The sequence below is a fragment of the Takifugu rubripes genome, chromosome 20, assembly GCF_901000725.2.
Source record: "Takifugu rubripes chromosome 20, fTakRub1.2, whole genome shotgun sequence".
Lineage (NCBI taxonomy): Eukaryota > Metazoa > Chordata > Actinopteri > Tetraodontiformes > Tetraodontidae > Takifugu > Takifugu rubripes.
The window spans coordinates 14,624,506-14,651,984 of record NC_042304.1 but is presented as its reverse complement, the minus strand read 5'-3'; the positions used below and the strand labels follow the sequence as shown (position 1 = coordinate 14,651,984).

Below are 27,479 nucleotides of genomic sequence, written 5' to 3'. Positions count from 1 at the left end.
TATTTCTCTCCTTAAATGTGCCATGCGGTGAAGAAATCACCTCTTTTCTCTCCGAATGGCAGGTGATGTGACACAGGTGGAGATTTCTGCCATCTTCTCTTCCAGGAATGTGTTCTTGGCAAGGTGGAACAGTGTGTGAAACAGCATTTCAACCACGTCACAATGAAATCCTCCTCTGAAAACAATGCTAATGAACTCCCCTGAAACAGCATTTCTACAATGTCAGTAGAACCTTTTTGTTTTTTTAATCTAGCAACTAACGCCAGCGAAAGAGAGTTTAAACGGCGTCGGGCTGAAATTAGCCTCTCTTCACTGCTCTCCTTCTTTTTTCCATCACTGTACAAAGTGAGCAGCAGGGGCCCCAGTGGCAGGAGCCAGATTGTATCAGGGCCGGGGCATCGCTGCAGCATGGCATCTCTCTGCACCGAGTACAAGAGGAGATTACTCTGTGCTCACATCAAAGGAGGTTTGTCTAACTTGGGTTTGGCGTTGTGCTAGTAGAGCGAGTCCTTGGAGCAGCCTCGCCGTTCTTATCTCTCCCCCACAGACTTTTTCTGCTTTCTGTTGCAACACAGCTGCCGGTAACACTGACACATGCAACGCTGGCTGTAGGCAGACGAGTGTGCACAGAGGCAAACACTAAAGCAGTTTCTCTTGTATGAGCTCACCACAGTCAAGCTGGCTTTTTCCCCCCCCTCTCAGATATTAGCAGAATTTGTTCTGCTGAGTGAGTTCCATACCCTCCTCTGCCTCTGCTGCGAGACGAAGCTTGACGGCGGAGACTCGAAAGCCTTTTGGATGGTTATTCCTCAACAGACAATTGGAAAAAAGAACCTGATTTGAATCAGCTGAAATGCCTAGCTTAGATGGTGCAGCACGCGCGTAGATGAAATACAAACAAACTGGGATTTCAGCGGTATCATGCTTGATAACATTTTGATTTGCTATTTGAATAGTCTGTGGTTGTAAAGGACTAAAAGTGGAGTAACTTAAGCACAGGCACATTATTCAAGTTATGCTGATTTTTAGCATTAATCACTGAGAACAAGCAACGCATGTGTATTTAGTGTCAACCATCAAGGAGTTTCTGAGATATGTAAAACCATCAAGAAAAAGAACAAACATTCTGTCTGTGGCAACTTTAAAGCCAATCTATCAGGTAGCTATAGAAAAACTACAGGTGTGCCACAGGTAATTCATTAACCCAGTTCTGATGGACAGTTTCCCTCGATGTAGCACACTGGACTCACAGTGCCCCCTTTCGGCAGAATACTATAACTGCATGTCCCTGTGCGGAATAATGCACTGATTTATATGCATCATATCATGTCCAGGATTAACACACTCCAATGCACTCAGAATTCAACAGCTGGGGGAATTTTTGCATCCAAATAGACCGACTGTAAATAAAATGCTCGTTTATCCTATTTGCCTCAGTAGTTTCGAGTTTAAAGTAGAGCCAATCAGGAAAACGTCCATTCACAAATACTGCCCCAACCTCTCTGACGTCAAGCAAACTTTGTCCCTATCATCCTGTCAACATTTGTTTTAATTCCAAAAGTCACTGCAGAGACTGAACATAAACACGGGAGGACAAACTTCACCCTCCACTCCGCCACCATGGACAGAAGTTGCCCGTTCTTGCTGCTCATGCTGTCCTGTTACACTGGGTGCGTGCACAGCGAGGAGCTGTCTTTGACTCCGATTGAACTTGCTCCCGTGCCCTGTAACGACAAAGCGGTGGGGAAGCTGTCTCGCCTGGCGATGACTTACATCAACGAGGATCGCCCCGATGGGTACAAGTTTGCCCTCAACCGCGTTGCAAATGTCCACCTGCACGCTCAGGTCAGTACAGCAGCACGCACAGAGCGCAGGAAACCGCCTGCGGTCGTTGTACTCCTCTGTCAGAGGATGAGTTGCTTATGTGGAATATGGAGAATTTCCTGAAAACAGGGAGCAAATGTTCCTTGATTCATCTGTGGCCAGTGCTCGTATCATTGTGATGAGAACACGTGTTTTTAATGACATACATATTCACTCAGAAATCAAGTGAACTGGTCACAGTGCAATGATGGTGAGGAAACAGGGAAAATGTAGTCCGACTGATACATCTGCAGGCTCCCAACATCCTTTTTATAGCACAGGAAATACAGGTTGCTGTGCCATAACTTTCCCGTAGGAATGCTGGTAGTTTAGAGGTCATTTAGAGGACACAACGGATGATTTTAAACTTCAGGTACTGCAGCACCACCAGAGGATCGATCAGGTCTTAAGATCAGGTCTTGTCTATTTCGTCTGGTCTTCATCGATCGTGCTTGTGTGTGTGTGTGTGTGTGTGTGTCTGTGTGTGTGTGTGTGTGTGTGGTGCCAGGGCCCTGCAGGAAACGTCTACTATCTGGACCTGGATGTGCTGGAGACCAAATGTCACTTAGGCAGCCCCAAACCCTGGAAACGCTGCGGAATCAGGCCTTTCATGGAAACAGTAGGTCAATACGCATATACGCTTCCCCCAAAATGACTCTGGTTTTACCATACACGTGAGGACTCTTCTATAACATATACGAGTAAGATTATTGATTTACAAGATCTGTTGATTTACAGGATCAATATAGACTTTTTTGACTTTCATCATGTTGAAATGTTCAGGCTGATACCACGTGCTGTTTTTTACTTTGTCGCTCCTTTGAGATAACAAAGTAATCAAAAGGGTTCTTCCTATTTTACTTATTCCAGCAAATCTCTGGCAACTGTAACACCACTCTGCTGTACACACCAGAGGGTTACACCTACCTTTACAGCTACGACTGCACTCTGGTTCCAGGTAACAGCGACTTACAATCAAGAACAAACAAATAAGCAAACAATTCATGCAAATTCAAATGTATCTTAAAAACTAGAGCTGTGTGAGGATCGGATGCATCACCACTTTTCCGTATTTTTTCTAAGAACGTTTCTTTCATGTGATTAATTAAAACCTAATCAATGAATCAGTATCGGTGTCTCAATGGAGGCGGAATCGATGCAGCCTCACGGCAAGACGGGTCATATTGATGTTTCGTTTCGTTTCGTTTCGTTTTCTCCCGCTTATCCGGATCCGGGTCGCGGGGTCAGCAGCTTCAGGGGGGATGCCCAGACAGCCCTCTCCCCGGCCACTTCCATCAGCTCTTCCGGGGGAACCCCCAGCTGCTCCCAAGCCAGGCGAGAGATGTAATCTCTCCACCTAGTCCTGGGCCGGCCACGAGGCCGCCTCCCGGTGGGACATGTCTGGAACACCTCTAAAGGGAGGCGTCCGGAAGGCATCCTAGCCAGATGCCCGAGCCACCCCGACTGACTCCTCTCGATGTGGAGGAGCAGCGGCTCTACTCCGAGCCCCTCCCGGATGTCCGAGCTTCTCCCCTTATCTCTAAGGCTGAGCCCGGCCACCCTGCGGAGGAAACTCAGTTCAGCCGCTTGTATCTGCGATCTCGTTCTTTCGCGGTCATATTGATGTATAAACCCATTTTTCTGCCTCTTCTGGGGAAAGTTTTCAATATCCATCATACTTCTTCCAGCTCATCTGGGGGGATCCCCAGAAGTAGCTGGGGAGAGGGAAGTCTGGGCTTCTCTTCTTAGGCTGCTGCCCCCGCGACCCGACCCCGGATAAGCGCTAGAGGATGGATGGATGGATAATTTTATTTTTTTTACATTGATCTCATTTAAATTCCAGTGCTGTTGTCAGGTAAATGGCCTTTGGCCAATTTCTCCAGAAATGTGACCGTCTGAACAGAAAAGGGGGAAAATACAAATTCAAAAAAATCAATAAACCAGATGCAGCCTTGTCAAACGCACGCCCGATGATTAATGGTTTTATTTGAAGCACTTTGAATTCTGCCTGGTGTGCAGTGACAACAGTGCAGATATTTCTCTGATCCATGCAGACCCCCCTGAGAAGCTCCAGCAGACCTGCCCCACCTGCCCCCTCCTGCTGCCCGTGGAGAGCCAACAGGCCGTGAACGCCGCCCGCATCACTCTGGCCTCCTACAGGAGACAGTTCCTCCGCGGTGCCGAGCTCGGAGTGAAGACCATCACGAGAGCTTCAGCGCAGGTTTGACTCAGGTTGAATGTCAAAGTGCCAAAACCTTTTCTGAGCTGCTTGACACTCTGACATGACCAGATATTTTTTTCCATCTGTGGTATCTGCCATTTTGATGCTTCTGTATATTTCTGAGGCCGTTCCAGAGAAAAGCAGCTTTGTGGAGTACACGGTCCAGGGGTGTCCAGAGGGACTGACGGAAAGAGGCACCTGCCAGCGACTGACGCTCGATTCTGACACCGAGGTAATAAAGATAATCAAGAGAGTCCACTAAAAATGTAAAAATGATCAACGGGTGTGAAACACATCACATTACAAAAACATCCCAGACTGGAGGACTTAAGACATCGTGTAATTTAAACAGCAGATACATTAATGGAAAATTGGCTACTACGTTGACAATGTGACACTGTTATGAGCTAAATACATTAATAAACATCAATCAGCAGGTTGTTTACCATCGCTGGAGCCATTTTAGTTATGACAGCACTAAAAGGCTCCAATATTTATTATTTTAATGAGAGTGATGGCAGCAAATCTTGTCTTTTCTTTCATTCTTTCACCAAACCCATTTTAAAACGTCCCGTTTCCCCTCTCAGACAGCAGGATTCTGCGTCGGCTCCGTGCACGGAAACATGAAACTCAATCCTGATGTTCACGTGTCCTGTGAGATGTTCAAAGTCCAGGTAAAATGAAACATAAAACATATAATATATATATATATATAACATCATTCTCTTTCTTTACACACAAATGCGCCCTTAAAAGATGATTTCATATAAATATTTATGCTGCTCTTCCTCTTTTGCTGCTGGAATCTGCACATCTTCAAACAGTAGCTTTAAATGATCAAACAGGCTCAGTAAAAAACTTTAGTATTGCTGTTATAACTTAAATAATTTATCGCTTTTGATGAATACATTAAAATTTCGACCTCCGATGCAAATTTCTCCATGCATTTACAACCATGAGCATGCAGAGTAGAGATACTAGCGTTGAGATTGTAAAAGAAGATTGATTTTTGCTCAGACACTTAGAGGGAGGCCGTTAAAGCTCTCCGGTTTCGGACTCTGATCTCTGATAATATACAACATGTAGGTTCAAACTTGTACATTCTCCCACACAATGTTTTAGTACACCAGAATACGGATGGCAGTGAGTAAAATATGAAACGCTAATCTTTTCACATTATAGGAAGAAGCTTCAGCTTGTTTGAAACTGGATGAATATTTTATGCTGGGTTTTGTTTTAAATCTTGCTAACGGAACCTTTAAAATGCTAATGTAACTTTCAGCGTGAATGCCACCGGCCTTATAATTATCCTGTCATATCTTGCGCGCTGCGGCTCAGAGTGTGTTTTGTGTGGAATGTGTTTGAATGTAGGTGTGAGATTTATAATGCTATGCCTGTGTGCTGTGATTATCTCGTCACTGTAGTCTGCGTGCTTGTGTGATTGAGCCAGCAGGAGGGGGCTTTGTTGAGAGTTCTGTCTCTCTGTCTGCAGAATGTGGATTTCCTCAGACCAGTGCAGCCTCAGAGTCACGGCCTCCCTGCAGACACCGCGACCCCGACCTTCCCATCGACTATCCTTGACCTAGGAAACGACACACTGCAGCCTGTTTTCACTGACCCAGCAGTGCCCCCTGCTGTCCAACCACCGCCACCTGGTCCAACGCTCATCCAGCCTGCCCCTAGTGACCCCTCTGTAGTGGTTAATCCCTCCGTCCCCCACAGCTCATCTTCCAGCGAGTCCGCTGAAGGTCTTTCCGATTCATCCTCTGAGGAGATCGGAGGCCCCGTCGCACTTCGACCACCTGTCAACTTCCGTTACCAAAGGCGCAATCGCAGGAAACGCCAGGCTCACGACCCCGTCTTCCTGTCAGAGTTCCCCAGCGGGTTCTCTCCATTCCGATCCTGTCCCGGTCCTTCCCGATACACCACAGTCTAACTGGGCCTTAATGGTTTCATGAGTGATATAGGCTGATGAACTGCTTTAATTTGTGCTAACGAGAGCCGTGATTATTATTCTCAACGGAGCAGAAGAAGCTAATGTTGCCACATTATATTCCAATGAAAGTTTCAATGAAAATTTGGGTAAAATGTTAAATACTGTAAACTATGTATGTACAGTAATGTATGTTATACATAAAGTATTAGTTACTGTGTTATTGATGTTAAGATTATAACTTTAAATCTGTCTACTATATCAAGTATAGCATAGTATAGTATAGTATACAGGGAGGTGATAATTAGTCTTAATAAATGTGAATATCATCTTTGGACCCTGATTAATGTTTTTTTCTAGTTATTGATCACTGAACAGCAAAACCTAAAAAATAAACTTAAAATGAAATTTCAAACCAAAATATAAATGAGAAATGTGAACTAAAAAACCCCCCAAAACTGCAAAAGTAAGAGGGAGGGATCATAAGGGAGGGAACATGGGGGTTTATTGGGATTCTTCACCACAACTGAGCCAAAATAGCGCTGAGGTGGAAAAAAGACGGACACAAACATCTCAGCGAGGCTTTAAAAGCATACCCAGGGTGGTTTTTGTCAACACAGAAACTGGAGAGCTTAAAAAAAAAAAAAAACCACAGAGGCCCTGACTGGAGTGTCACCATCTGCATCCCACATCTGATCTTCAATCAACACAGAATCTCCGGCTTTAAACCCCAGCTGGTCCGAAACTCTGCCTCCTATAAAAACCACTTACCGAATATGAGCAGAGACGGGGACACAGCAGGAGACCAAACACAAGTGAGACGCAGCAGAGCACACAAGTCACGATGCGGCAGTTTGTCTTCATTTAAAGGACAGGAGGAACTCCGGTGAGGACAGCAAAGTACTGGTTTATATAAGCAGGACAGAGGGGCTCTGAACCCATGATGTATGGGCAACTTTACCTCTACATAAAGGCCTTAAAACAAAGAAACCACGCAAAATGATATTTTATCTGCCAGGGGCACAAACATGTCATGTATAGTATTCTTAATCTATATAATGCACCAAAAGTTTTCCTTAGCTGACTATTAGGAGTTGCTTCCACGAGCAACTCTGAACTACAAAACTACGAATACCAAAAACCTCCCTATGGCCCACGACGAATCGCGCATACCGAGTTGCATGCCACTCTAGTGCGCATGCCCGTAATCGCTGAAAGCGCGAAATGATTAACTAACTAATTTGCTAGCGTTTTCGCATCGCTGCGTGTTCAGTGCTACAAACTACAGCAAAAACGGAACAGAAGTTGTGTTGTCGTGTAAACGTTTGGCATCGATTAGTTGATTAAGTTAAGATCGACCTGGGCCAACGTATAAACGCCCCCCCGGTCCGTTCAATTTAGATGTACGGAGGTGTGAACTGCGACCCGGCTGCGTGGGCGGGAAAATCAAGGCAAATTTGTAAGTTCAACTCCTTTACTTAATTTTGGAATTTTAAACGTTGTTTAAAGGAATATTTATTTTCTTGGTGTGATGGGCATCGGTTTGTTTGTTGAAGGCTTTGCACGATCAGAATTTTACCGAAATATATCATCACGCTCCGAACACGTGAGAGAAAAACATGTCTAATTAAATAAGTTGTTTATCGACTGTATACACTTGAGCACTGCTTACTGATTATCAAAACTATTCATAAACATTTTTGGACAATGTTTGAGATTCTATTTTGCCAAACTGGCCGAGACGAGAAGGTTCAACATCAGTGGGGCATCTAAGACTGGTCAGATATAAATTAAAGGTCTATACCAACAAACCAAAATAAATGAATAACAATTTGGCCTTTTATCCTTGTTTTAAAAGTAAAGTAGATTTAAGTTAATTAAAATACTTATTTTTTAATATCAATTTAAGTAAAATTCTAGGGATAGTGATGTCTGTCTCCCGCTACTTGATTGGTTGGTTAGAGAGCGTGATTCATGGCCCGGCTAGCTCAGTCGGTAGAGCATGAGACTCTTAATCTCAGGGTCGTGGGTTCGAGCCCCACGTTGGGCGCTGCTTTTTTTTTTCGTAGAAAGTCACATTTTTGGATATTTCATTAAAATCAGTTTTAGCAACATATATTTGGTTGTAATTCCAGACGCTGCGCCTGCAACAGTTCATTCCGTTAAAACCGATCACACAATAGCTCGGTGAAAACGCCTATAGCAAAAAGCGTGGATAACACCGTCTCTGTGGCGCAATCGGTTAGCGCGTTCGGCTGTTAACCGAAAGGTTGGTGGTTCGAGCCCACCCAGGGACGCAGTTGCTTTTTTCGATTTTTAGGGTGAGTATTGTCATAAGCTGTATAAGCCCAGCCAGTCATATGCGCCATTCAATCTTTCAACAGCCAGTCGCGTCGCCGATCCAATCTTTCAACAGCCAATCATATGCGCCATTCAATCTTTCAACAGCCAATCATATGCGCTTTTCAATCTTTCAACAGCCAATCATCTGCGCGATTCAATCTTTCAACAGCCAATCATATACGCGATTCAATCTTTCGACGTCCCGCCTTAACTTAAACTGCGGTCTCAATCTTTGGAAAAGCCAATCGATCCTAGAGTTGATTTATTGTTTAAAAATCTGCCCGCTGTTTATTCCGGACATCTCCGTGGATTTTGACAAGGTACGTGCGCAAATTGCGGTCTGTTATTCGTTACGTTTTTTTTTTTCATTTCACATAAAATATCACCGTAAATGCTTAATGCAATATGTCCAAGTCATGTCAGGCATTTGTAACGCTAATGTAACTTGATCATCGGGAGTTTTGCAATAAAGTTTGTGCAGTTGCTGCCGGAGCTTTAGCTGGTTGTATTTTTTTTTCTGCCGATGAAATTGCTTGTTTTCTTTGGCAGTTGTGCGCTGGAGTGCGTCGTTTCTGATTACTTGTTATGTTATAACATTATGTTATGTTATGACAGACAAAAGAAATGGCATGACCTTTACACTCAGGTGAAACGACCAACCTAAAACGACTTACATTAATCATTTCAGATAGCAGACTACATTTTTCCCTCAGGTATAGACAGAAAGGATATAATCTATCTAGATTTATAACTATTAGCAGGATAAAAATCCCTCGGAAGAACTTAACACGGTGAACTGTTACATTCAGTAGGGTGTTTACACATTTATTAGTCAGCTATTATGTTATGTGAAACAAGAAGATTTTTTTGTTGTTACAGATAGAAAAGTGCCCTCTGCAGCTGAGTTATGTTATGTTATAACATGACAGAAAATGTCTACCAAAAAAACCTCCAGCCGTGCCTCCTCTTCAGTCATCTACAGTTTTGCTTCAGCCCCAGCTTCCTTCTTCCATGTCCTCTTCACAACAGGATGTAAGTGATAAATAAATAAATTCTCAGTCGATCTATAGATCACCTTCCACCTTCCCCAACTATTCTATCCTGCCTGCTCCCCGGTGAATCCTGTCCTGGTAATAAAGCTGTGTTCCGTCGAACTCCGGTGTCACATTTGGGTTCTCGTCGGGTCCCTGACATCTATCTGTCTGCAAGAATTTAAGTAGTGACAAGGAAATTGTGATGCCACAGAACCTAAATATCAGTTTTTATTTTCCAGGCTGGAGACAACGGCAGCATTCCTGGAACGGACCGTGTAGATAAACTGGCTGAATACTTGGTGGAGCTACGAGAGCAGACGGGATTGACCCTGAACAATCAACAAGTTAGCACCATTCTGGGTTTGTGGCAGAGTCTTGACAAATTTGACAAAGACAGGATTGTGTATGCTGCAAGACATCAGGACCGGTTGCTAACTGGACGCTTCAGGTCTCCTAAAAAGAAGGCTGTGCTCACTCCTGGGGTGGAAAGCACAAAACGGTGTGTTCACCAGCTCAGTGGCCAAACTGCTGTCGCCTGATTGAGACCATCTTCGTGAGGCTGTGCAACATTCACACGAGCCCCAAAAAAAGAGGACAACACAGCGTATCTCGATGGTCTCTAATTTTACAAGATTACAAAAAGATCCGGCAGCTGGTTCTGTGCAATGGGACGCTAATGCAGCAGACAACCCTTCAACGTGTAGTGAACCAGACCACCCTCATGCAGTGGTATAACCAACGGCTGAAGGGTCAGGAGGCGTCTGTTCTTTTGCAAGGTGTGCAACGGCCAGTGCCAGCTGACCCATTGCCCTGTGCAAAAACAAAACCCATCTCTCTGCCACAGTACCAACAGCAGCCCCCAGTTACCAGCTGCACACATACCATATGCCAGCAAATACAGCTGGACAGGCAAAACCTAGGTTACGGCAAATTGATCCTGCAGTTGCCTCCAGTGGACCATCAGCCACCCTCTTCAGTACAAAGGAAAAATATACTGTCCAAAGACTGAGGCTCTCACCAAGGAACTGGCTGAAGCAGATGAGACAGTAATGCAATATTGTTACTTTTAATATGCTTATCCCTGTGGGCTGTTCTGCCCTTTGACTTCCACTGCAAGTTTTACATCTTATTTCATAGTTGTATCAAATTTTCATTGGGGTTTGATTTGTTTCTTTGACAATTTCAGCTTTATAAATGCTTAAATGTGAATGTCATTTTGTTCACAATTGTACATACATATTCTCTTTGTTATAAATTAAAAGTTTTACAAACCATTCCTACAAAAATAATTCTATCATTTTTGGGTCCAGGTGGGATTCGAACTTATGTCTTTCCTTCTCTTCTTCCCCCTTTTTTCCCCTTCTTCCCCATCTTATACAGACAGTAGCTTTAAGACTACAGGCGTCAGAGAGAACAGCATTCGGCATCTCCCCAGACCATCTCCCATCTCCTTTTCTGAATTGATGCTTCTGTTTTGAGAAAGTGATCAGATCCCCTCTGTTTTCAGAATGGCCACATGGAAGTGGGGGAAAAAAGACATTACTGGCTGTTAACACAATTCATATTTTCAAGCTTACCAGGTCATTTTGAAGTAAAACTGCTAATGTAACTGGAATTTCTTCAAAGAGGTAAAATACTTTGTAATTGTGCCAGTTGCTTTTGGTTAATGGTGAATGCAAATATTGGAGCAGGGTCTCAGTGTCGTGTTCAAAACCCACGTTTTTTTTCCCGCCTCGAACTCACTAAAAATGTCCACATTGGTGATTATTGAGGAATAATTGTAGTCAGAATTGAATTATCATTTAACTGGGCTTCTTTGTCTACCTCAAAATGCTTCGACATTGCTTCTGCAGAGGTGTTGTTTTAAAAAAAGATCCTATGAGCCTCCAGTTACTGCAGCAAATGAGGGTAAATTAGGCTCAAGGATCGTAAACAGGAAAACTGCCAGGGGCCTCCCTCCATGTACCAAAGATATATCTGAAAGATCTGCATGCACGTGACAGGATTACAACTACATTTTTAAGACTAATGAAAACAATGTAATTTGTTTCAGGATTATATATAAAACATGTGTGTAACACGTTTTCGTGTCTTTAATCCGAGTTGCACGTAGCAGCTTTATACAACAGGGGGCAGTAGAGGCCTTCAAGCGTAACTTTTACGTTCGGCAGCGCAACATTTGCTGTCCTTAAATTGAAATTTGACGACCTCGTTACTTCAGCCAGGCTCTCTCAGTCAGGCCTTTCAACTTTTCTCCGCCCCCAAACGGCATCCTCTTTATTTCTTACCGTTTTGATTGGTCATCGGCTGTAGTTTATGTAGCAATGTCAACATTTCCGACGCCACTTGAAGGCATCAACCGTGGAATCCTAATTGGAGGCAGATTGTCGGTGCGAGGAGTGGCTTCTCTAACGTCGGTTCCCCGAGACAAACGGATCCTTGTCACCCACGGACGGACGGGTCAGTACTTTTATAAACACCTCAGTGGAAAGGGGGCAGTTTAAAAAGTTGTCAGTGGGTAAAACTATTCTCCGACTCCAACGCCATGTTGCTGGTGTGTTTACGTGCTTCGGTTTGAGGTGGGTGAAATATTTCTGGGATGTTTTTGTTGTCAATCGCGTTTACTGGGAGTCAACCATATTAGCTCGTTGCGGTTATGTTTCTTTGAGTCGTTTCACTCCACTTGACATCAACAGGCGAGTGTCTCGTCACTGTCGTTCAGGCAGACAGTGAGCAAGTGATGACTTGTCCTCGCTAAACTGACTCATTACCGTTGGAGTTCTCAGACACTCATCACACGTTTTCAACTAAAGCAAAAAAACTCCATAAAAACTCCAAAATTGCATCGACCTGTTGCATTTAAAGCCCGCCTGCATAAGTGCAGTAGCACCAATGCAGGGCTTGGCTCCAGACTAATTATGCACGTCTCATCTCTCTTCAAAAGGATCGTTATTTTTTTTAATTTAAAAAAAAAAAAAAAAGCATCCCCTAATTTAAGGGGCAGTTGATGGGCGTGTTTCTGTTGGAATAACTATGGTTTTGGCAGCCACATTATCGCCAGCACATGTAAACAAACACATGTTGGCGCAAGAAGCTGTTTGTTGCTTTTTCACACATTTCGAACATCGGTGCAAACATCAGAATTTAGAGTGGAAGAAATAATATAACACCTCTGCTGAGGAACAAAAAGTAAAACCATGTGTAGTTTCAGAATGTAACTAATGGAAAGTGAAAAGAAAGGTATTTGGTGATGTTTGATTCGACAGGATTCTCAGTTCCTCTTTGGACTTCAGTGTTTAGTGGATCGCTCACAGTGAGAGGAAGGACACAATCTGTGCAAATTTAACTGCAAACTTGTCCCAGTTTTTGCTGATTTCTTGCATGTTTCCCTCATGAGAGAGTTAGCGGATGATGCAAACGTTTAAAAATGCTGCAGCTCCAGCACTTTGGGTGAAAACACTTCAGTCGGTGAATGAGGTCACTGGATAATGGACTCATTCAAGCCACCCGGAGCCAAACAAGTTCAGGACAGCTCAATGCAGTGGAATGTGAGAAAGATACTGAAACAAACCCCCCCCCCCCCCCCCCACCTCCGCATCAATCGCTAAACAGGAGTTGGGAAGTTCATGGGTGATAAAATTCTGCCTCGTCCGTAGAATTTCAGGGCAAGAGCTGCGTGAGTCCCTCTGCGGTTGAGGATTGTGTTGCGGAATTCCACCAACAGGGATCATTTGGAGAGTGTCCCTCCTAGCCGTTACTAGTCTGCACTTCTCCAAGCTGGCATTTCCTCACACAAGACTTTTCGTGGTGTTGGTGGAGTTCTTTGCCATCTGCGTCACATCGCAGCCACTTGCTCAGGAAGCTAAGATGTTCTGGGCACAAACAAGACCTGGGCGCTCGGTACATGTTTGCTCTTGTTTTTCTGCTCCAGTTTGAAGATAAGAAATGGGACAGGGATCGAACAAGGGATGGAGGTGGTCTTCATTCTTCAGTGGAAGCCAAGCGAGGATGCGCAAAATGCTCTGCTGTCATTGTTGAGGTCCTGCAGCAGTTTTATCTGCACAGCATGATTCAAAACTTGAGTGTATATATTCTTTAAAGATAGAATTGCAGATGCAGTTACAGTAAATGTCTCAGAATAGAGTATCTGGAGTAATGAGCTCAGCATAACAGTACCACGGCACCTTATTGACACTCCTGAAACCACTACAATACAACATCAGATTGCTAGCTGTTGACATCATCAAAGCTGTGAGATCACTCTTGAATCACACTGTAAAGTTAAATCCAGACGTGCAAGCCTCATCAGGTCAGTATTACCCAGGCAGTGCAGGCTGGAAATGGCTGCCTCACTTACACACCATCCTGGGGCCTATTTGCATGATGGGATGTGAGGTACCTGCTCCTCAATCATCAGCATTAGAGAATATTTCTGTTTTAGTGCCCATTTTGCTGTAAGAAAATATCTCTTCTGGCCGGTGTGACTCATTAACTCCAGATTAACTCATTAATTTGGTTGAAACAATTCAAACTTTCACTCTGATTATATAATGGTCAGCGTGATCTGCCTGCCTTCGTGGACAGTCACGTGGATCCTTTGAGTCCTTGTGCTCCACCTCATGATGATGCAACTTTTGCTGCTTCCTCGGAGAGCACGGAGCCCCAGAACGCTTAGTTAATTTGCACAAGTGGATTTCTCTGGATCAGCTACAGAGTGAATACAAACTCCGGTGGAATCAAATGATTTGTCGGCTCCTGTTCCCTATTGGATCATTGTTGAATCTACTCAGTATTTTGCAAAAATGGTGTGGAAAATGTACACATCCGTTCCTGAGGGGTCTCCTCAGCCGAAGGCTGACCAGAGCCACTTAAACTGGCTATAATTAAATCTGCAGTTTAGCTTAATTAAATGTGACACCCACCATCAGGTGGCTTAGGGCAGGGTTCTGGTGGCGACGGAGAGAGCGCTTCCACACATGGCAGCCTGTCTCAACGGCTCAGCTCGACAACCGCCGGACGCTGAACCGTGTTCGCTGTAACTGAAGGTCTTACGGCTTGTCATCCGAGGTCGGCGAGAAGGCTGAGCGGATTATATCCCCTTTGCTTTGAGCGCGGGTCAGAAGGGCACACGGGAAACGGCCGCGGGGGAGGAAAGGGAGCCGTCTTCTTTTTCTGCGGGGGGAGATTGGCTGCCTGCGTTATGTGTATGCACGTGGAAGTCAAGGCATTCAAGCGTCTGAAAGAGCTGCGTTTGCTCCAGAAAGTGATCCACAAGGCAGAAATGGCGCTGATGTCGAATTGTCTGAAGTGCGTCAGAAAGGGGAGGTGCAGCAGGTACGTGACCGCGGCCACTTCGCTTCGACTCCCAGCTCAGTCGCAGTTTCCAGTTCTGAAGGTTTCTTATTTGTGAGCTCGGAGGCTTAGAGAGCAATGTGGCAGCCCAACACGCACTCCTCAGGTTAGAAGAGGTTTAATGTGTTCTGATCGTGTCTTCTAAGCCCAGCCATCGTTACATCCCAGAGAAAAATGTATCAAATGTGTGAGTCTTTCTGTCCCACACTATAATGTCACATATGTTAAGTGCAGGCCTGTAAATCTGCACAATACAGCGCTTGTGCTATCACAGGGATTCTGGGATTGTTTTTTCTCTCATTACAGGCTGGAGTGGGCTCCGTCCATAAAAAGGGTGTGGATGTTATAAAGTTTCATTCCTACTTTTCACCACACACACACACATCTGAGTTTACTTAGTCTATGTGGTTAAATGTAAAGCCCGTATTTGCATTCCAAGTCATTTGACCGACTTTTTAAGCTGACAACATGCACAAAATGCTCCTATTAATAGTTTGGTTTAATGTATACATGGTTGTATAAAGACTGTCCCACCTCCCTGCAGGATGGAGTCATCTTGTCTGGATCTGGCTCTAGAGGGTGAGCGGTTCTGCAAAGCTGGCGACTACCGTGCCGGCGTGTCCTTGTTTGAATCGGCCATCCAGGTTGGAACAGAGGATCTTCAAATCCTCAGTGCCATCTATAGCCAACTGGGCAATGCCTACTTCCACCTACAAGAGTACAACAAGGCCTTGGAGTATCACCGCCATGACCTGACATTAACCAGGTAAACTTGGTGCATTTTAATCCAACTACCTTATTTATAATCTAGTGGCCAATGCCAGTACTGCAATCACATTCAAAATAATTTAGAGCGTGGTCCCGGCCCGCTTCCCCTCCCCCTAGATTACAAGTTACCAGTTAGGTAGCTGAATCCATCAGGAATGTCCAATGCAAGGAGCGACTGTGGTGTTCTTCGACGGTGGAGAATATTTGAAATGACCATGCCGTGCTTTAATCCAAATGATGTTCATGAAACTTGGCTGAATCTTACCTGTCCGGGAGAAACAAATAGCAACTTCGTCTCCTGAAACATCCCTGCTTTGGTTCTGACTTTGTCGCGATGTCTTTGGGAATCATAATGAGGCCTTTTAGGTTTAGTCACCTCAGACATTGGTGATTCCAGACGTTCAGAGCTGCAGCTCAGCGCTAACTGGCGACCCGGAGGCCCAAACGCAACTGACTTCCTGGTTGGGTGACGGAGGAGGGCGGAGCAAACGACCAAATCGCCAAATTAAAACATCCACATTATTTACAGGCTGACTGAGAAATTTCTAGCAGGACTACTGGTTGTCGGTGATATAATATTTATAATGATTCCTTAATGTTTGCTGACATATCGGTGCTATTTTTATGATCACTTTAAATAGATTTGTCTCACATAGTTCCTGTAAAGAGTGCAGTTCCATCTATCTTTGACGCCACTATGGAGAAATGAAACACTTGTGCGTCTGCTGATAAAGCCCTTTTACACAACCTCTCCTTAAGCACAAAGGACACGGAGCCTCTGCACTTGCTGCTCCTTATCTGTGCAAGCAGCCGCCACTTAATATCATAAAAATTCTTACTGCGGATGCCTTTCAGTCCAATCTAAGAACCGCGCTTCTTCCTGCCCCTCACGCTGATCACCATGCTGTCATCTGTCTGGAAATGTCTTCATTTATTACATTATTGTGTTTAAACGTCAAACTCCATTACTATCTGAGGTGATATTTCACGACGTCGTGCCTCAGCAGTCCGATAATAAATGATTGCTTGATCCTTTTCCAGAACAATTGGGGATGAGCTCGGGGAGGCCAAAGCCAGCGGCAACCTGGGGAACACATTAAAGCTTTTGGGACGTTACGATGAAGCCGTGGTGTGTTGCCAAAGACATTTGGACATAACCAGAGCCATCTACGATAAGGCGGGTCACAGTTTTTGAGTATTTTTGTTGTTCTTGGCAGACACTGAATGACTTTCCACTGTTCTACAATCTGAAAGTTTAGTTAATCACTAAAAGGGCCATTTTATTAGAATAAGTGGATCCCTCTTTGTTTTCAATCATACCATGACATATACGTCCACCGCAGCACGGGTCTGGTATGCGCCACGGCTGAGAGCCAGCCAGCCTCTAGAATAGTTTGTCAGTCCGCATGCAAGCCATCAGATCTGGTGTCAGTGTATTTTAAGTATATAATTACAACACTGGTCACTCTGGTTTCCTTCTGTGAAAATCTGCTGTGCCTGCTGTAGGTTGGGCAGGCTCGAGCACTGTATAATTTTGGGAACGTCTACCACGCCAAAGGCAAGAGCATCTGCTGGAGCAGAGCGGAGCCAGGAGAGTTCTCAGAGGAGGCCAGGACTGCTCTGAGGAAAGCTGCCCAGTACTACGAGTGAGCCCATACCCGTCTAATAGCTGCAGGACACATCAAAATAGAGCTTGAGCATCATCAGATGACCGGTTGTGAGGATTAGCCTGTTAGCCTGTGACTGGCCACAGTCGAGTAAAAGTTATCTGGTCAGCTGATACAATTTCGTTATTATTTTTCTAAATACTCCAAATCTCCATTCATATAACATAATAACTGCAAAATCCTTCACTGACTGAAAGTGTTGCCGAATCACCAAATTACACACATTCATCCCAACAATTCATCTTTTCCATGGACACAATATAGTAATGTTTTAATTAGAATAATTATTTCATGTACATTTATGAATGAACTCCAGACTTAATTTATTATTCCGGTTTCTTAATGTGATTTGAGTGTCTGTGTGTACGTACTGTATAACGTGAAAACATGTTTTTGTGCTCTTATTTTTATTTTAAAGAGCAAACCTGAGTATGGTGAAGGAATTGGCCGATAAGGCTGCCCAGGGCCGTACTTATGGTAACCTCGGTAACACTTACTATCTGCTGGGTGAATTTGAAAAAGCAGTAGCTGCACATGAAAAGGTAAAGTAAAGAGTTGGGATTCCGATTAATCTCGCAGATGGCCATATTATTCCTGACTGGACCTATTTCTGAACATAATGCATTTTGGTTTTTATGGCCATTTTAGATTTGCTTTTTGACCAGTGACATGATGATCAGTTTCTTTGTTTTGAAGCGGCTCCACATCGCAAAAGAGTTTGGGGATAAATCAGCTGAGAGGAGGGCCCACTGTAACCTCGGCAACGCCAACATATTCCTCAGTCAGTTCGAGGTGGCGGCTGGTCATTACAAGTGAGTTAACAATGGCTTTTTGCCCTTTAGGGATCATTGTCAGATACTTAGTATGCTAGTGTGTCCAAAAACAAACCTTAGCAGCTTTTTTGAAGCATCATTGGTTGGTTTTTAATGAATTGAAGTTGAACACTGACAGAAGAAGGATCGACAACAGATTTATTCTTCCCTGCACATTTTTACTCAGAAGCTGCTGACAAATGTTCCGTAGAAGTGAGCAGATAACTATCATTCCTCTGCTCCCGCCCTAGACATTCTTTGACCTTCTTCCTCCTCCTCCTCCTCTTCTGCTTTGCCCCCAGGAGAACTCTGCAGCTGGCCAGGCTTTTGAAGGACAAAGCAGTGGAGGCTCAGGCCTGTTACAGCCTGGGAAACACCTACACTCTGCTCCAGGACTATGAAAGAGCCATTGATTACCATCTCAAACATCTGGTCATTGCTCAGAACCTGAACGACAGGTACTGAGTCCCATCTGCACTACCTTATTTGGGAGACCTCTGCCTTAAGGAGTTAATATCATTTATTCTCCTCTCTTGGATGTTTGTATTTGGACAGTAATAAGAGCCTTGAAGTTTGCTCCAGTCTGTTGGAGTTGGGGCTGCTGCCCTCTACAGCTGCAGATTCCTGCAGAAAGCAGCTGACTTTCAGTCAACCAGAATAGAAGCTCTAACTAACTTTCCTAATGCTTATCTTAGCCAGCAGGGATCATGGATGTCATCGTCCTTCTAGGTGGAACAAAACAATGTCGTGAAATGCAAATCAAACCTCTTCGCTGTAGCTAATCTTATCAACTTCAGCATTAGAAATGAAATCCAATTAAATCTTCCTGGGAAGGTCATCAACTGCGTGTAAAGGAAACTAAAAAGCCAGATTATAATAATATAGTAGCAATCCTTTATTTATACGGGTAGAACATTTAATTCCATGCAATGACGACCCGTGGGCTTCCCTTACCTGTCTGCTTTTTGATGGTGTAAAATTAATTCAAAGTTTTATCACCTATTTCCCTCTAAAAGCTGAACCTAATTGACAAACGCAACATCATATTATACAGTGCATTATACTGATAACGGAGCCCACGGAGCCTTAAAGCTCCTTGACATTGTTTTGCAGTTGCATATGTTACCCAGTGATGTGGCCCCCTGCTGCTGATAGGATTCTTACAGGTTTTAATAAACACACCAAGTCTAAATGGACTCCTTGTGAACGGACCCAAAATGTTCCACAGAAAAAAGCCATTACATAAAGTCTGAGTAGAAAAGAATGCAACATATCTGCTAACAAGACAGTGTCATTCCTGGTGTGGGAGTGTCTCTATTTTTATAGTCTCAGACCTTTTGAGTCAGTGACTTGTCATTTAACTTGCAATGACTGTAAAGTATAACAAAATAAAGTCTTTAAAGAGTTCAAGATGAGAAATTGGGTTGTGAGATTCCGTTTTAAGATTACGGTTTATTGACAAATGCTTCCCCTCGTCTTGCATAATCCTGGCAGAACTCACTCAGCCTGTTTCTCCCTGCTTGTTGTGCAGAGTCGGTGAGGGAAGAGCGTACTGGAGTCTAGGAAATGCCCAGACCGCCCTGGGGAATCATCAGCAAGCCATGTACTTTGCTGAGAAACATCTGGAAATTGCCAAAGAGGTGACTGTTTATATTTTCACCTCTTCCGTCAGAGGGAAAGTGGTGACGACAATCAGACCAACACCGCCCTCTACTGGTTCTGTGTAGGATTGCAGGAGCTCTCAGTCTCTTAATGAATGCAACATTTGTTGAATACATGAACATACATACATTTAAAAATACATTTTAAAAAAAGACAAATGACATTTATGTTGTTGCTCTCACAGACTGGAGACAAAAGTGGAGAGGTGACAGCCAGGATGAACCTGTCAGATCTGCGGCTGGTTGTGGGCCTAAAGTCCAACGCAAATATCCACACAAACATTTTTCGCAGTATTGGTACCAACTCTGCTCTGCCAGCAAGTTTCCAGGGTTACCCCAACCTCTCAGGTAAATCTACATTCTTCAAAAATCAGAGCTTTTAGATACATTTACAGTAGAAAATACAATTAATCAGATAACTACTTTTTTTTTTTTTTTTTTTAGCAAAAATTGCTTTAACATTGTTACATGAGCTTTTTATTTCTCTTCTGAAGATAGGAGGATTTTATATTTGGACATGTGATGGAATGTAAAATATTTAAGTTTCAGGGAGACATTTATAACTGTAATAACTCAGCATCCAGGTGATTTAAGAATGAATTCACTCATTGTCAGCATTTGAGTCTGTGGTATTTTGCTTTCAGCAGCCAAGTATCCACCGATGATAAGAAGCAGTGAAGAGAACCTGGACCTGAGCCGGCACCTGGACAAAACTCAAACTAGAGACACATCCGCAAGTCCGGTATGTGTGGAGAGTACTCTGGTTTTAGACCCATTTCAAGGTCAACTGTCTCCATATTTGTAATGTTGCTCGCTACAAATTCCTGAACCTTAATTATGCAGGAGTGGGACGCAGACACATTCCCCGACTCTTCAAAAGGCGACACAATCAAGGCCTCCTCTAAGTTATTCCTCTTCCATCGGTTCAGAAGCAAGAAGCTGAAGAACAATAACAAATCTCCTAAAAGCAAGCACGAAGCAGGCACAGAGGACTCGGGCCCCGAGCTGGATTCGCCCCCATCTCCTAAGGTTTGTTTTGCTAACCCATTTGCTAATGGGTTCTTTTCTTTATGATCCTAATGATCTGTTACCTCGAGATTTTCTTTCCAAAATAACATTAACTGTATTTTTGTTGTTTACTTAATCACTGCAGTCTGGAACACAGGACACCGTTGGAGCGGATGGCTTTTTCGAGCTTCTCTCTCGTTTCCAGGGCAACAGGCTGGAAGACCAAAGGTGCTCCCTACTGGATTCCCCAAGTCGCCTCCCTCCCCCCTCTCCCTCCTCTACCCCACCTGTTGCTGAAAGGAAATGTGAGTGTTGGCCCTTTTGTGCTGTGTTCACACCATATGTTATTTAAGCAGCATCAACGTGTACAGAAATGGTTTTATTATTAAATATTATATATTATGGTCCATGGTGTGAATGCAACAACCTTGAGCTTTTAAACATCCGTGTGGTGTGACGAATGTTACGCCGTCCTTCATCCCCTTTCGTCTAGAACTATTTTTTCCCTTGTCTTAAGTACTGTTAATATTCTGCTTCTCTATTTGCTTTCTTAAGCATGAAATAGTTTTAGTCATATTTATTCGTAGAAAACCTCAAGTAACAGACGACTGTCCCTGTTTTTAGCTATTTTGGAGCGCGAAACACCATTGCAGGATCCTGGTCATTTCCTGGAGCTGCTGGCCAGCTCTCAGGCCCGTCGCCTGGACGACCAACGAGTCAGCCTGAGCCATTTTCCTGGCTTACGTCTCAGCACCTCCAGCCCGCCTCATACACACTCCACCTCCAGCACAGATCCAGTCCTCCCAGCAGGTCTGCCCATTTCCGCTGTTGCAACTGAGATTTCCGCTCCGATTTTAACTGGTCCCGTTTCTCCACGCAGCCCCGGCCGCCAGCACAGACACGCCTTCCCAGAACCGTGAAGCAAAAGCTGAGCAGCCTGATGGCGATGATGTGTTTTTTGACATGCTTGTAAAATGTCAGGTGAGACAAAAAACCAGATTTACGTGTGCCAACTCAAGAGTGCTTTTGGTTGCCAACGCCTTGACGCCGTTTCAGGGCTCCAGGCTGGACGATCAGAGATGCGCCGCTCCATCTGCCACTCCTGCCGGACCAACTGTGCCAGATGACGACTTTTTCAGTCTCATCCTGCGTTCTCAGTCCAACAGGATGGAAGAGCAACGAGTTCCTCCGCCCACCGTCACACAGTCTAAACCGGACTGACCAGGATTATAGTTTTTTTTTTTGTTTTTTTTTGTCCCTGTGGTCTCGGGATGACCAGATGAAGTGGCCTCCATTTTTAATGAAGAGTTTGTATTGTATCATCCACAGCATTCCTGATTCCTGCCTTTCTGAATCAACTTGACAAGGTTCCAGCGAGACCGCCACGAATGCCAAAATATGTTTAACAGAGTCAGGGCCTCACAACAATAGAAAAACAGAGGGCGGTGTTGTGTTTAGGTCATTTGAATGCTACATTTTTAAAGGGAAAGAGACTATTATCATGTCACACATCATCTCAAGATGACCCTCCAGTTCAGCTCTGACTGACGTCTGTTTACTCTGGAGGCTTGCATCAAGCCAACGCTGTGTGTGTGATTGAACTAGGAAATGCTGTCTTCCAAGGATGCTAGCAAAAAATTGGAATTATCCAAGATGTTGCACAAAAAGACCATTCTGTGGACTTCTGTCTGAGATTCTGCAGTTGTTTGTGTTTACAGCGTTATATTTTGGCTTATTTTCATCTCAGACCTCATAAGCAACAGATGCTTTTAAGCTAACAAAACTATTCTGGGGGAACTAAAAGGCCCCCGCTGTTACTGTGCCTGTGATTAGTGAAGGCGTCTTTAGACTATGATTTGCAAAATTAAAAAAAAAAAAAAAAAAAAAGTTTCTTTTTTTGGCGCAGATTATGGAGATCAAAGGATGTGTAAAAACCTGTATTATTGCAATGGGGAGATGAAACAAGATTTACATAAAAAATGATTCAAACTTGATTCATTATCTTCAATATTCAACGTGTTTCTGTGCAGTGATAAACTTTGGGGGAACAAAACAGCATAAATACATTTTTAAAATTGTTCTTTTCTCCTTCATCCCCATTGCACACAATTACATCATGGCGACGTTCCAACATTCTTTTCACCAGGATATGGCTCATTCTCTGCTCCTTCATTTGCTTCCTTCCCCTCGTCCAGACAAAAAAAGGAAAGGTTAAAGGGTCACGTAGACTTTTCTGCCACCGATAAGATTCATCACGTCCTGGATCGACTGGAAGTGATTCCCAACATAAGAGCCGGCCTGTTACGCCTCCGATGTCAGGATCTGTTCATCCTTCCGGAACCTGAGAGGGAGCATGGAACGATTCCTTAAGAGAGGAAATCTCAGCTTTCTTTGTAACCAGAATGGCTGACCTTTGAACCTACCTGGAGATGAAGTTCAGGCAGCAGCTGCTGCTCTTTTCCAGCCTGTAGACCCCAGAGTTTGGCAGATCGTTGCACATCGACAGGAACTCCTGGAGCTCCGACGTTGGGGTTCCGCTCTGGTCCAGTTGCTAAAGAAAGTTGATGATAGTCACCCCCGTTAGTGCCAGAACATCTCCGTCCTACGTCTACGCCGCGCTGCCGGGGGTGCGGGAGTCACCTTGATGGTGGTGTAGGTGTCGGTGATGATGGTGATGAAGAGGCTGAGGATCATGTAGATGAAGAGCGATACGAAGGTGTAGAGGTAGATCCTGCTGAAAACCCAGACAAGGCTGCTCTTCTGGTTCATGTCCTTAAAGGTGGGGAACATGTCGTCCCCGTTGATGAGGGAGAACAGGCACTCCGACACCGTGTTCAACGTCCGAAACTACGGCCAAAAATTTCAGTTAACATCTCCAAATTCTTCCCGCCACACAAAACGGCCGTTTTTCTTTCCCGACTCGCCCTTCTAACCTTTTCATGATACGGTCCGATGACGATCCAGCCACAAAAACAGTAGCCGAGGTAGATGATGCCAGCACAGCAGATGAAGCGGATGACGTTGGGCAACGCCGCCCTGAGCGTCAGGATGAGGATCTGAAAATGGGCCGACCACATTCGGCTCAATCAACAATGACCAAAAAACCCCCACCGTAGCGTCGAGCGTCGGCGGTCTGGACCTACGTTGTACTTCTTGAAGTAGCCCATGTAGCGGATGACCCCGATCCACACCAGCATGGTTCCTGTTCCGAGGAAGATGCTGCAGATGTCGTAGCTGGTGACGACCTAACGGAAGTAGGAGGAGTCGGTCAAAGGGGAGGCGCCGCGGACGGCGCGGGGGTCGCTGGGGTCGGCGCCTACCTTGTTCTCGATCTCTATTTTCAGGATGGAGCCGATGATGCTCAGCGTGTCGCTGACGATGATGAGGATGTACCAGCCGTTCACAAACTCCAGCTTGTCGGACCAGGGCGCGTCTTTCCCGCTGCTGTTCCTGCAGTACTGGCTGTACTCCTGGTTACGGCACAAGGAGCGTGAGCTGGGTTCTACCGCCACTCGGAAACCTAAGTGCTGAATTTGAGCCACTGCTCGACCTTTACCCCCTTTCCTGCTGCTTCGGACTTGAAGTTACTGTAGATGTTCGCACGTGTGCTTTTTGTTTTTGTCCTCCCAATCCCATTATTATTAATATTTGAATCCGTTCACTTACACACTGCAGGCGAATCCCAGTCAGGACCGAGCGCGTGCAGAGGATGAAGGAGGCGATGCAGGTCAGGATGATGACGCAGTCGAACACTTCAGTCAGGTAGAGGACTTGGGAGGCTGCAAGGACACGCAATTGAAAATGAAGGCGCTCCCAAACAAGGAATTCTCCCACCATTTTCCCCAACACTCACACGCTCCGATGATCTCCCAGTCTCGGCACTCGCTGATGCTCACGTCCTGATCCATCTCAATCTTTATCCTGCCGCTGTGAGCGTTGTTGTTGAACGTGATCTAGGCAAAGGTCAGCAGAGGGAAGGACTAAAACGCCAAACCATCCGCTGGTTGTTTAGTGGTTGTATTAATGTGTTGTTAGTGCGGCCAGAAGGTGCTTCTGTGTCACATTTAAAAATAAACATACAATAACAGTGAAGTCGTAACAGTCTGGCAGCTCCCGATATCTGATGGTCTGTAAATTTATGGCCTTGAGAACAAATGTGACTGTGACGGACACCAACCTGGAAGAGAGTGGAGGTAGAATCATTCAGCACATACTGTACTTCTATCTTTGTGAGGACCTTCAGAGGCCTATTGTGTTTCTCAGCTCCTTACCCCAAACCCAATTCTACCTTGATACCAAGTCTTACCGACCCTTAAACATTCCTTTGAGGATCGACTTTGCTGGGATAATGCAGATTTTGGTACCCAGTATGTAGCAAGAACAAGAACACATAGGATTTAAGAAAAAGACGCAAACGATTTCCACGCAAACCTTTTGAAATGCAACGGAAAGTGTGACATGACTTCCTCCGGTGACGGGTGGTGATCCGGATAAAATTCGACACAGTCTGGAAGAAGGAAAAAGAGCTCAGCAAGCATCAAACCCGACCGGCCTGACTAGTTGTAGGTGTGGGACGCAACAACGCCAACAGGGTTAATAAAACAACAACGCTTGTTTAAATGGGGAGAACATGAATAAAGCCGAGCATACCCATACATACCCGTGTCAACTTCAGCATCGATCTCAAAGGTCTCATTGCCGGCGTAGACGGAACCATTCCGGTAGAACGTCTGGCACAGCGTCAGCGGGCTGTACGAATCCCCATTTTTCTCATACTCGTGATTGCCCAGCGTGATGTTGTAAAGGTTTCCATACTGAAAACAGAGTGAATTGTTGGTTGTTTTTTTTTTTTTATTGCACAATCATGTCCTCCAAGTACAGCAGTTTAAAGTCCAGTCCGGGGTCTACCTGTTATGGAATCAGGGTCATAAACTTGCAACAATGATTTCCAGCAGTATAGAAGTTAAACTGAAATCCCATGTGAGGCGCTGCTACCTGTTTAATGCTGTGACTGATGTAACCATAAACATCAGCTTGTCTGTAAACGGCGTAGTTGTCGGTGTCGCCGTCAGCGTAGTTTTTCAAGAAGAGGTGCTTGAAGGTCACCAGGTTTTCCCCTTTGAACGTGACCACCATCTGGTTGCTGAGTCCGAAGGACACTAACTGAGAGGTGGAGGGAAACAGAAGCGCGTCAGCGGGCGAGACGGCGACGCCGCAGCCCCAGGCCGGGTGGGGGAGACCTACCTGGATGGTGATGATGGCTATTTTAACCAGCTGCAGCATCAGTTTCCAGGGTTTACGGCCTCGAGCGCGGTACTTCTCACAGGGGTTCATGAAGTAATACTTGATCCTCCTCCTGAGCCTGTCCACCTTGTCCTGGTCCCCAACACAACACTCGTGTTGGGGGGCGTCCCATATAGGGAGGCCGTTGGTCTCGTACACGTCAAACAAGTTCCCAGAGTCCTCCATGTCTGTAGTTTATAGAACACATACAATACGAGGCTATATCTGAATTATACCTGCGAAATATGACTAAAGATGCCAAACCAGTAATTGTTAATTTAAACATCAAACTGTGTAATTATTGAGATGGTTGTCAAACAGGATGGAACATTGATTCAATTTTCATATAAAAAAGGAACCAAACCGTGAGTATATCCTAGCAATGTAATGTCATAGTGATCCAAAAATACATGGTACACCCAAATGTTAGACAGGATTCATTATTCTCTGAAGGAACACGCTTTAAAATACTGTATAAGTCAGTGTAAACATAAGGGCAAAGCTGGTTTGACTTGTCAATGACTTAATGACAATGTAATAAACATCTGACAGACAGAAATCACCTGAACGAGGACATAAAGATCATCTGATAAAATACACCCCGATTCTCATTTTAAAAGCTTCATTTTAAACGACCGAGTAAAAGATTTATCGAGGATTGAAAGAGGGTCCGATAATGGAAACACGGCGGGGGGAGTGCAGCTCACCCGTGTCCGAGACCTCTTCAGTTCATCCCGTTAAATAAAACCCATGTTTGGTCGAGCATTTTCGCATTGAAAGGACCCCGATTTGATTTCCGTGCTGGTTCCAGAGGAAGGTGCGCTTAGTCACGTGAACGCGAGCACCTGTTTCACCTTTATGCTTGCGTCATTTCAACGCTGGAACCTTATTGGCTTTCCCGGTAACCCATGGCAACCTTTCAGACACGCAAACGCAGTGAGTTTGGAGGCATCTCAGACTTCACTTGTACTTGTTTAGTTGTTGGGAGCTCTTTATTTCATCCATAAACTGAGTCGTAACTTTGACTCGCTCAACCAGACTATTTTTCGTAAAACGGCGTCGTCAATTTTGCGAGTTTCTCGCTAAATTTAAGACTTTTCAAATCGTCTCGCCCACTTTTTTTTACTTATTTGTTGTTTGTTTGTCCAAAGCGACACATCTAGCGACAGTTTCTGTTGTTTTTTAGTTTGGAAACTGACGTAAAAGCGCGTAACGTTCTGCTCTGTCTGTTCCCAACGATCAGCGGGCGCTGCCGTGAGCTTCTCCCCGTTTCAAAGCGCTTCCAGACGGCCAGGCCCCGCAGCAGCTCCCGCAGCAGCTCCCGCAGCAGACGCGCCCCGCACCGTGCAAAACGCCTCTGTTCCCACACCGGTTATCACACCCGGAGGTAAGCGTGCGTGCGTGCGTGCGTGCGTGCGTGCGTGCGTGCGTGCGTGAGGGGGATGACATTTCAGTGTTCAAAGGTTAAAGACCTTTGATTTAAAGCAAGAATACTTTGCAGTACATCAGCCGTCTACACTTTTGGGATCATTCA

General features: G+C 44.7%; 3 protein-coding genes and 2 non-coding genes across 9 annotated transcripts; 4 read left to right on the top strand and 1 right to left on the bottom strand.

Moving 5' to 3' along the window:
- The first annotated feature begins 357 nt into the window (after nucleotides 1–357).
- Nucleotides 358–6,360, top strand: LOC101068417 (fetuin-B). The gene is made up of 8 exons (XM_003974390.3): nucleotides 358–466; nucleotides 1,562–1,845; nucleotides 2,372–2,482; nucleotides 2,734–2,821; nucleotides 3,918–4,084; nucleotides 4,209–4,316; nucleotides 4,672–4,758; nucleotides 5,577–6,360. The coding sequence occupies exons 1-8, from the start codon at nucleotides 409–411 to the stop codon at nucleotides 6,018–6,020; spliced, it is 1,347 nt and encodes a 448-aa protein (XP_003974439.2). The 5' UTR covers nucleotides 358–408; the 3' UTR covers nucleotides 6,021–6,360.
- Nucleotides 6,361–7,994: 1,634 nt separating this feature from the next.
- On the top strand, nucleotides 7,995–8,067 carry trnak-cuu (transfer RNA lysine (anticodon CUU)). The gene has a single exon. It is a non-coding gene; the product is annotated as a tRNA-Lys (tRNA).
- Nucleotides 8,068–8,240: 173 nt separating this feature from the next.
- On the top strand, nucleotides 8,241–8,314 carry trnan-guu (transfer RNA asparagine (anticodon GUU)). The gene has a single exon. It is a non-coding gene; the product is annotated as a tRNA-Asn (tRNA).
- A 3,386-nt stretch (nucleotides 8,315–11,700) lies between these two features.
- LOC101068644 (G-protein-signaling modulator 2-like) lies at nucleotides 11,701–22,656 on the top strand. Of its 4 annotated transcripts, none has more exons than XM_011615090.2 (15): nucleotides 11,701–11,854; nucleotides 15,291–15,512; nucleotides 16,556–16,691; nucleotides 17,021–17,160; nucleotides 17,600–17,723; nucleotides 17,878–17,993; nucleotides 18,296–18,451; nucleotides 19,525–19,633; nucleotides 19,840–20,002; nucleotides 20,299–20,396; nucleotides 20,498–20,683; nucleotides 20,808–20,967; nucleotides 21,287–21,472; nucleotides 21,543–21,643; nucleotides 21,719–22,656. In XM_011615090.2, the coding sequence occupies exons 2-15, from the start codon at nucleotides 15,292–15,294 to the stop codon at nucleotides 21,881–21,883; spliced, it is 2,061 nt and encodes a 686-aa protein (XP_011613392.2). In that variant the 5' UTR covers nucleotides 11,701–11,854; nucleotide 15,291; the 3' UTR covers nucleotides 21,884–22,656. The 4 variants fall into 4 exon arrangements, with proteins under 4 accessions (XP_011613392.2, XP_011613393.2, XP_029684300.1 ...); XM_011615091.2 differs by having other exon boundaries at nucleotides 11,847–11,973; XM_029828440.1 differs by lacking the exon at nucleotides 11,701–11,854 and adding an exon at nucleotides 14,076–14,728 and having other exon boundaries at nucleotides 20,302–20,396.
- Nucleotides 22,586–26,791, bottom strand: mcoln3b (mucolipin TRP cation channel 3b). 2 transcript variants are annotated; one of them, XM_011615089.2, is made up of 14 exons: nucleotides 26,653–26,791; nucleotides 25,907–26,133; nucleotides 25,658–25,825; nucleotides 25,323–25,476; nucleotides 25,094–25,169; nucleotides 24,743–24,839; nucleotides 24,516–24,615; nucleotides 24,329–24,441; nucleotides 23,983–24,132; nucleotides 23,806–23,907; nucleotides 23,596–23,718; nucleotides 23,303–23,509; nucleotides 23,086–23,213; nucleotides 22,586–23,003 (listed from the first exon to the last, which is right to left on the bottom strand). In XM_011615089.2, the coding sequence occupies exons 2-14, from the start codon at nucleotides 26,129–26,131 to the stop codon at nucleotides 22,964–22,966; spliced, it is 1,683 nt and encodes a 560-aa protein (XP_011613391.2). In that variant the 5' UTR covers nucleotides 26,132–26,133; nucleotides 26,653–26,791; the 3' UTR covers nucleotides 22,586–22,963. The 2 variants fall into 2 exon arrangements, with proteins under 2 accessions (XP_011613391.2, XP_011613390.2); XM_011615088.2 differs by having other exon boundaries at nucleotides 25,907–26,164; nucleotides 26,653–26,789.
- Nucleotides 26,792–27,479: the final 688 nt, after the last annotated feature.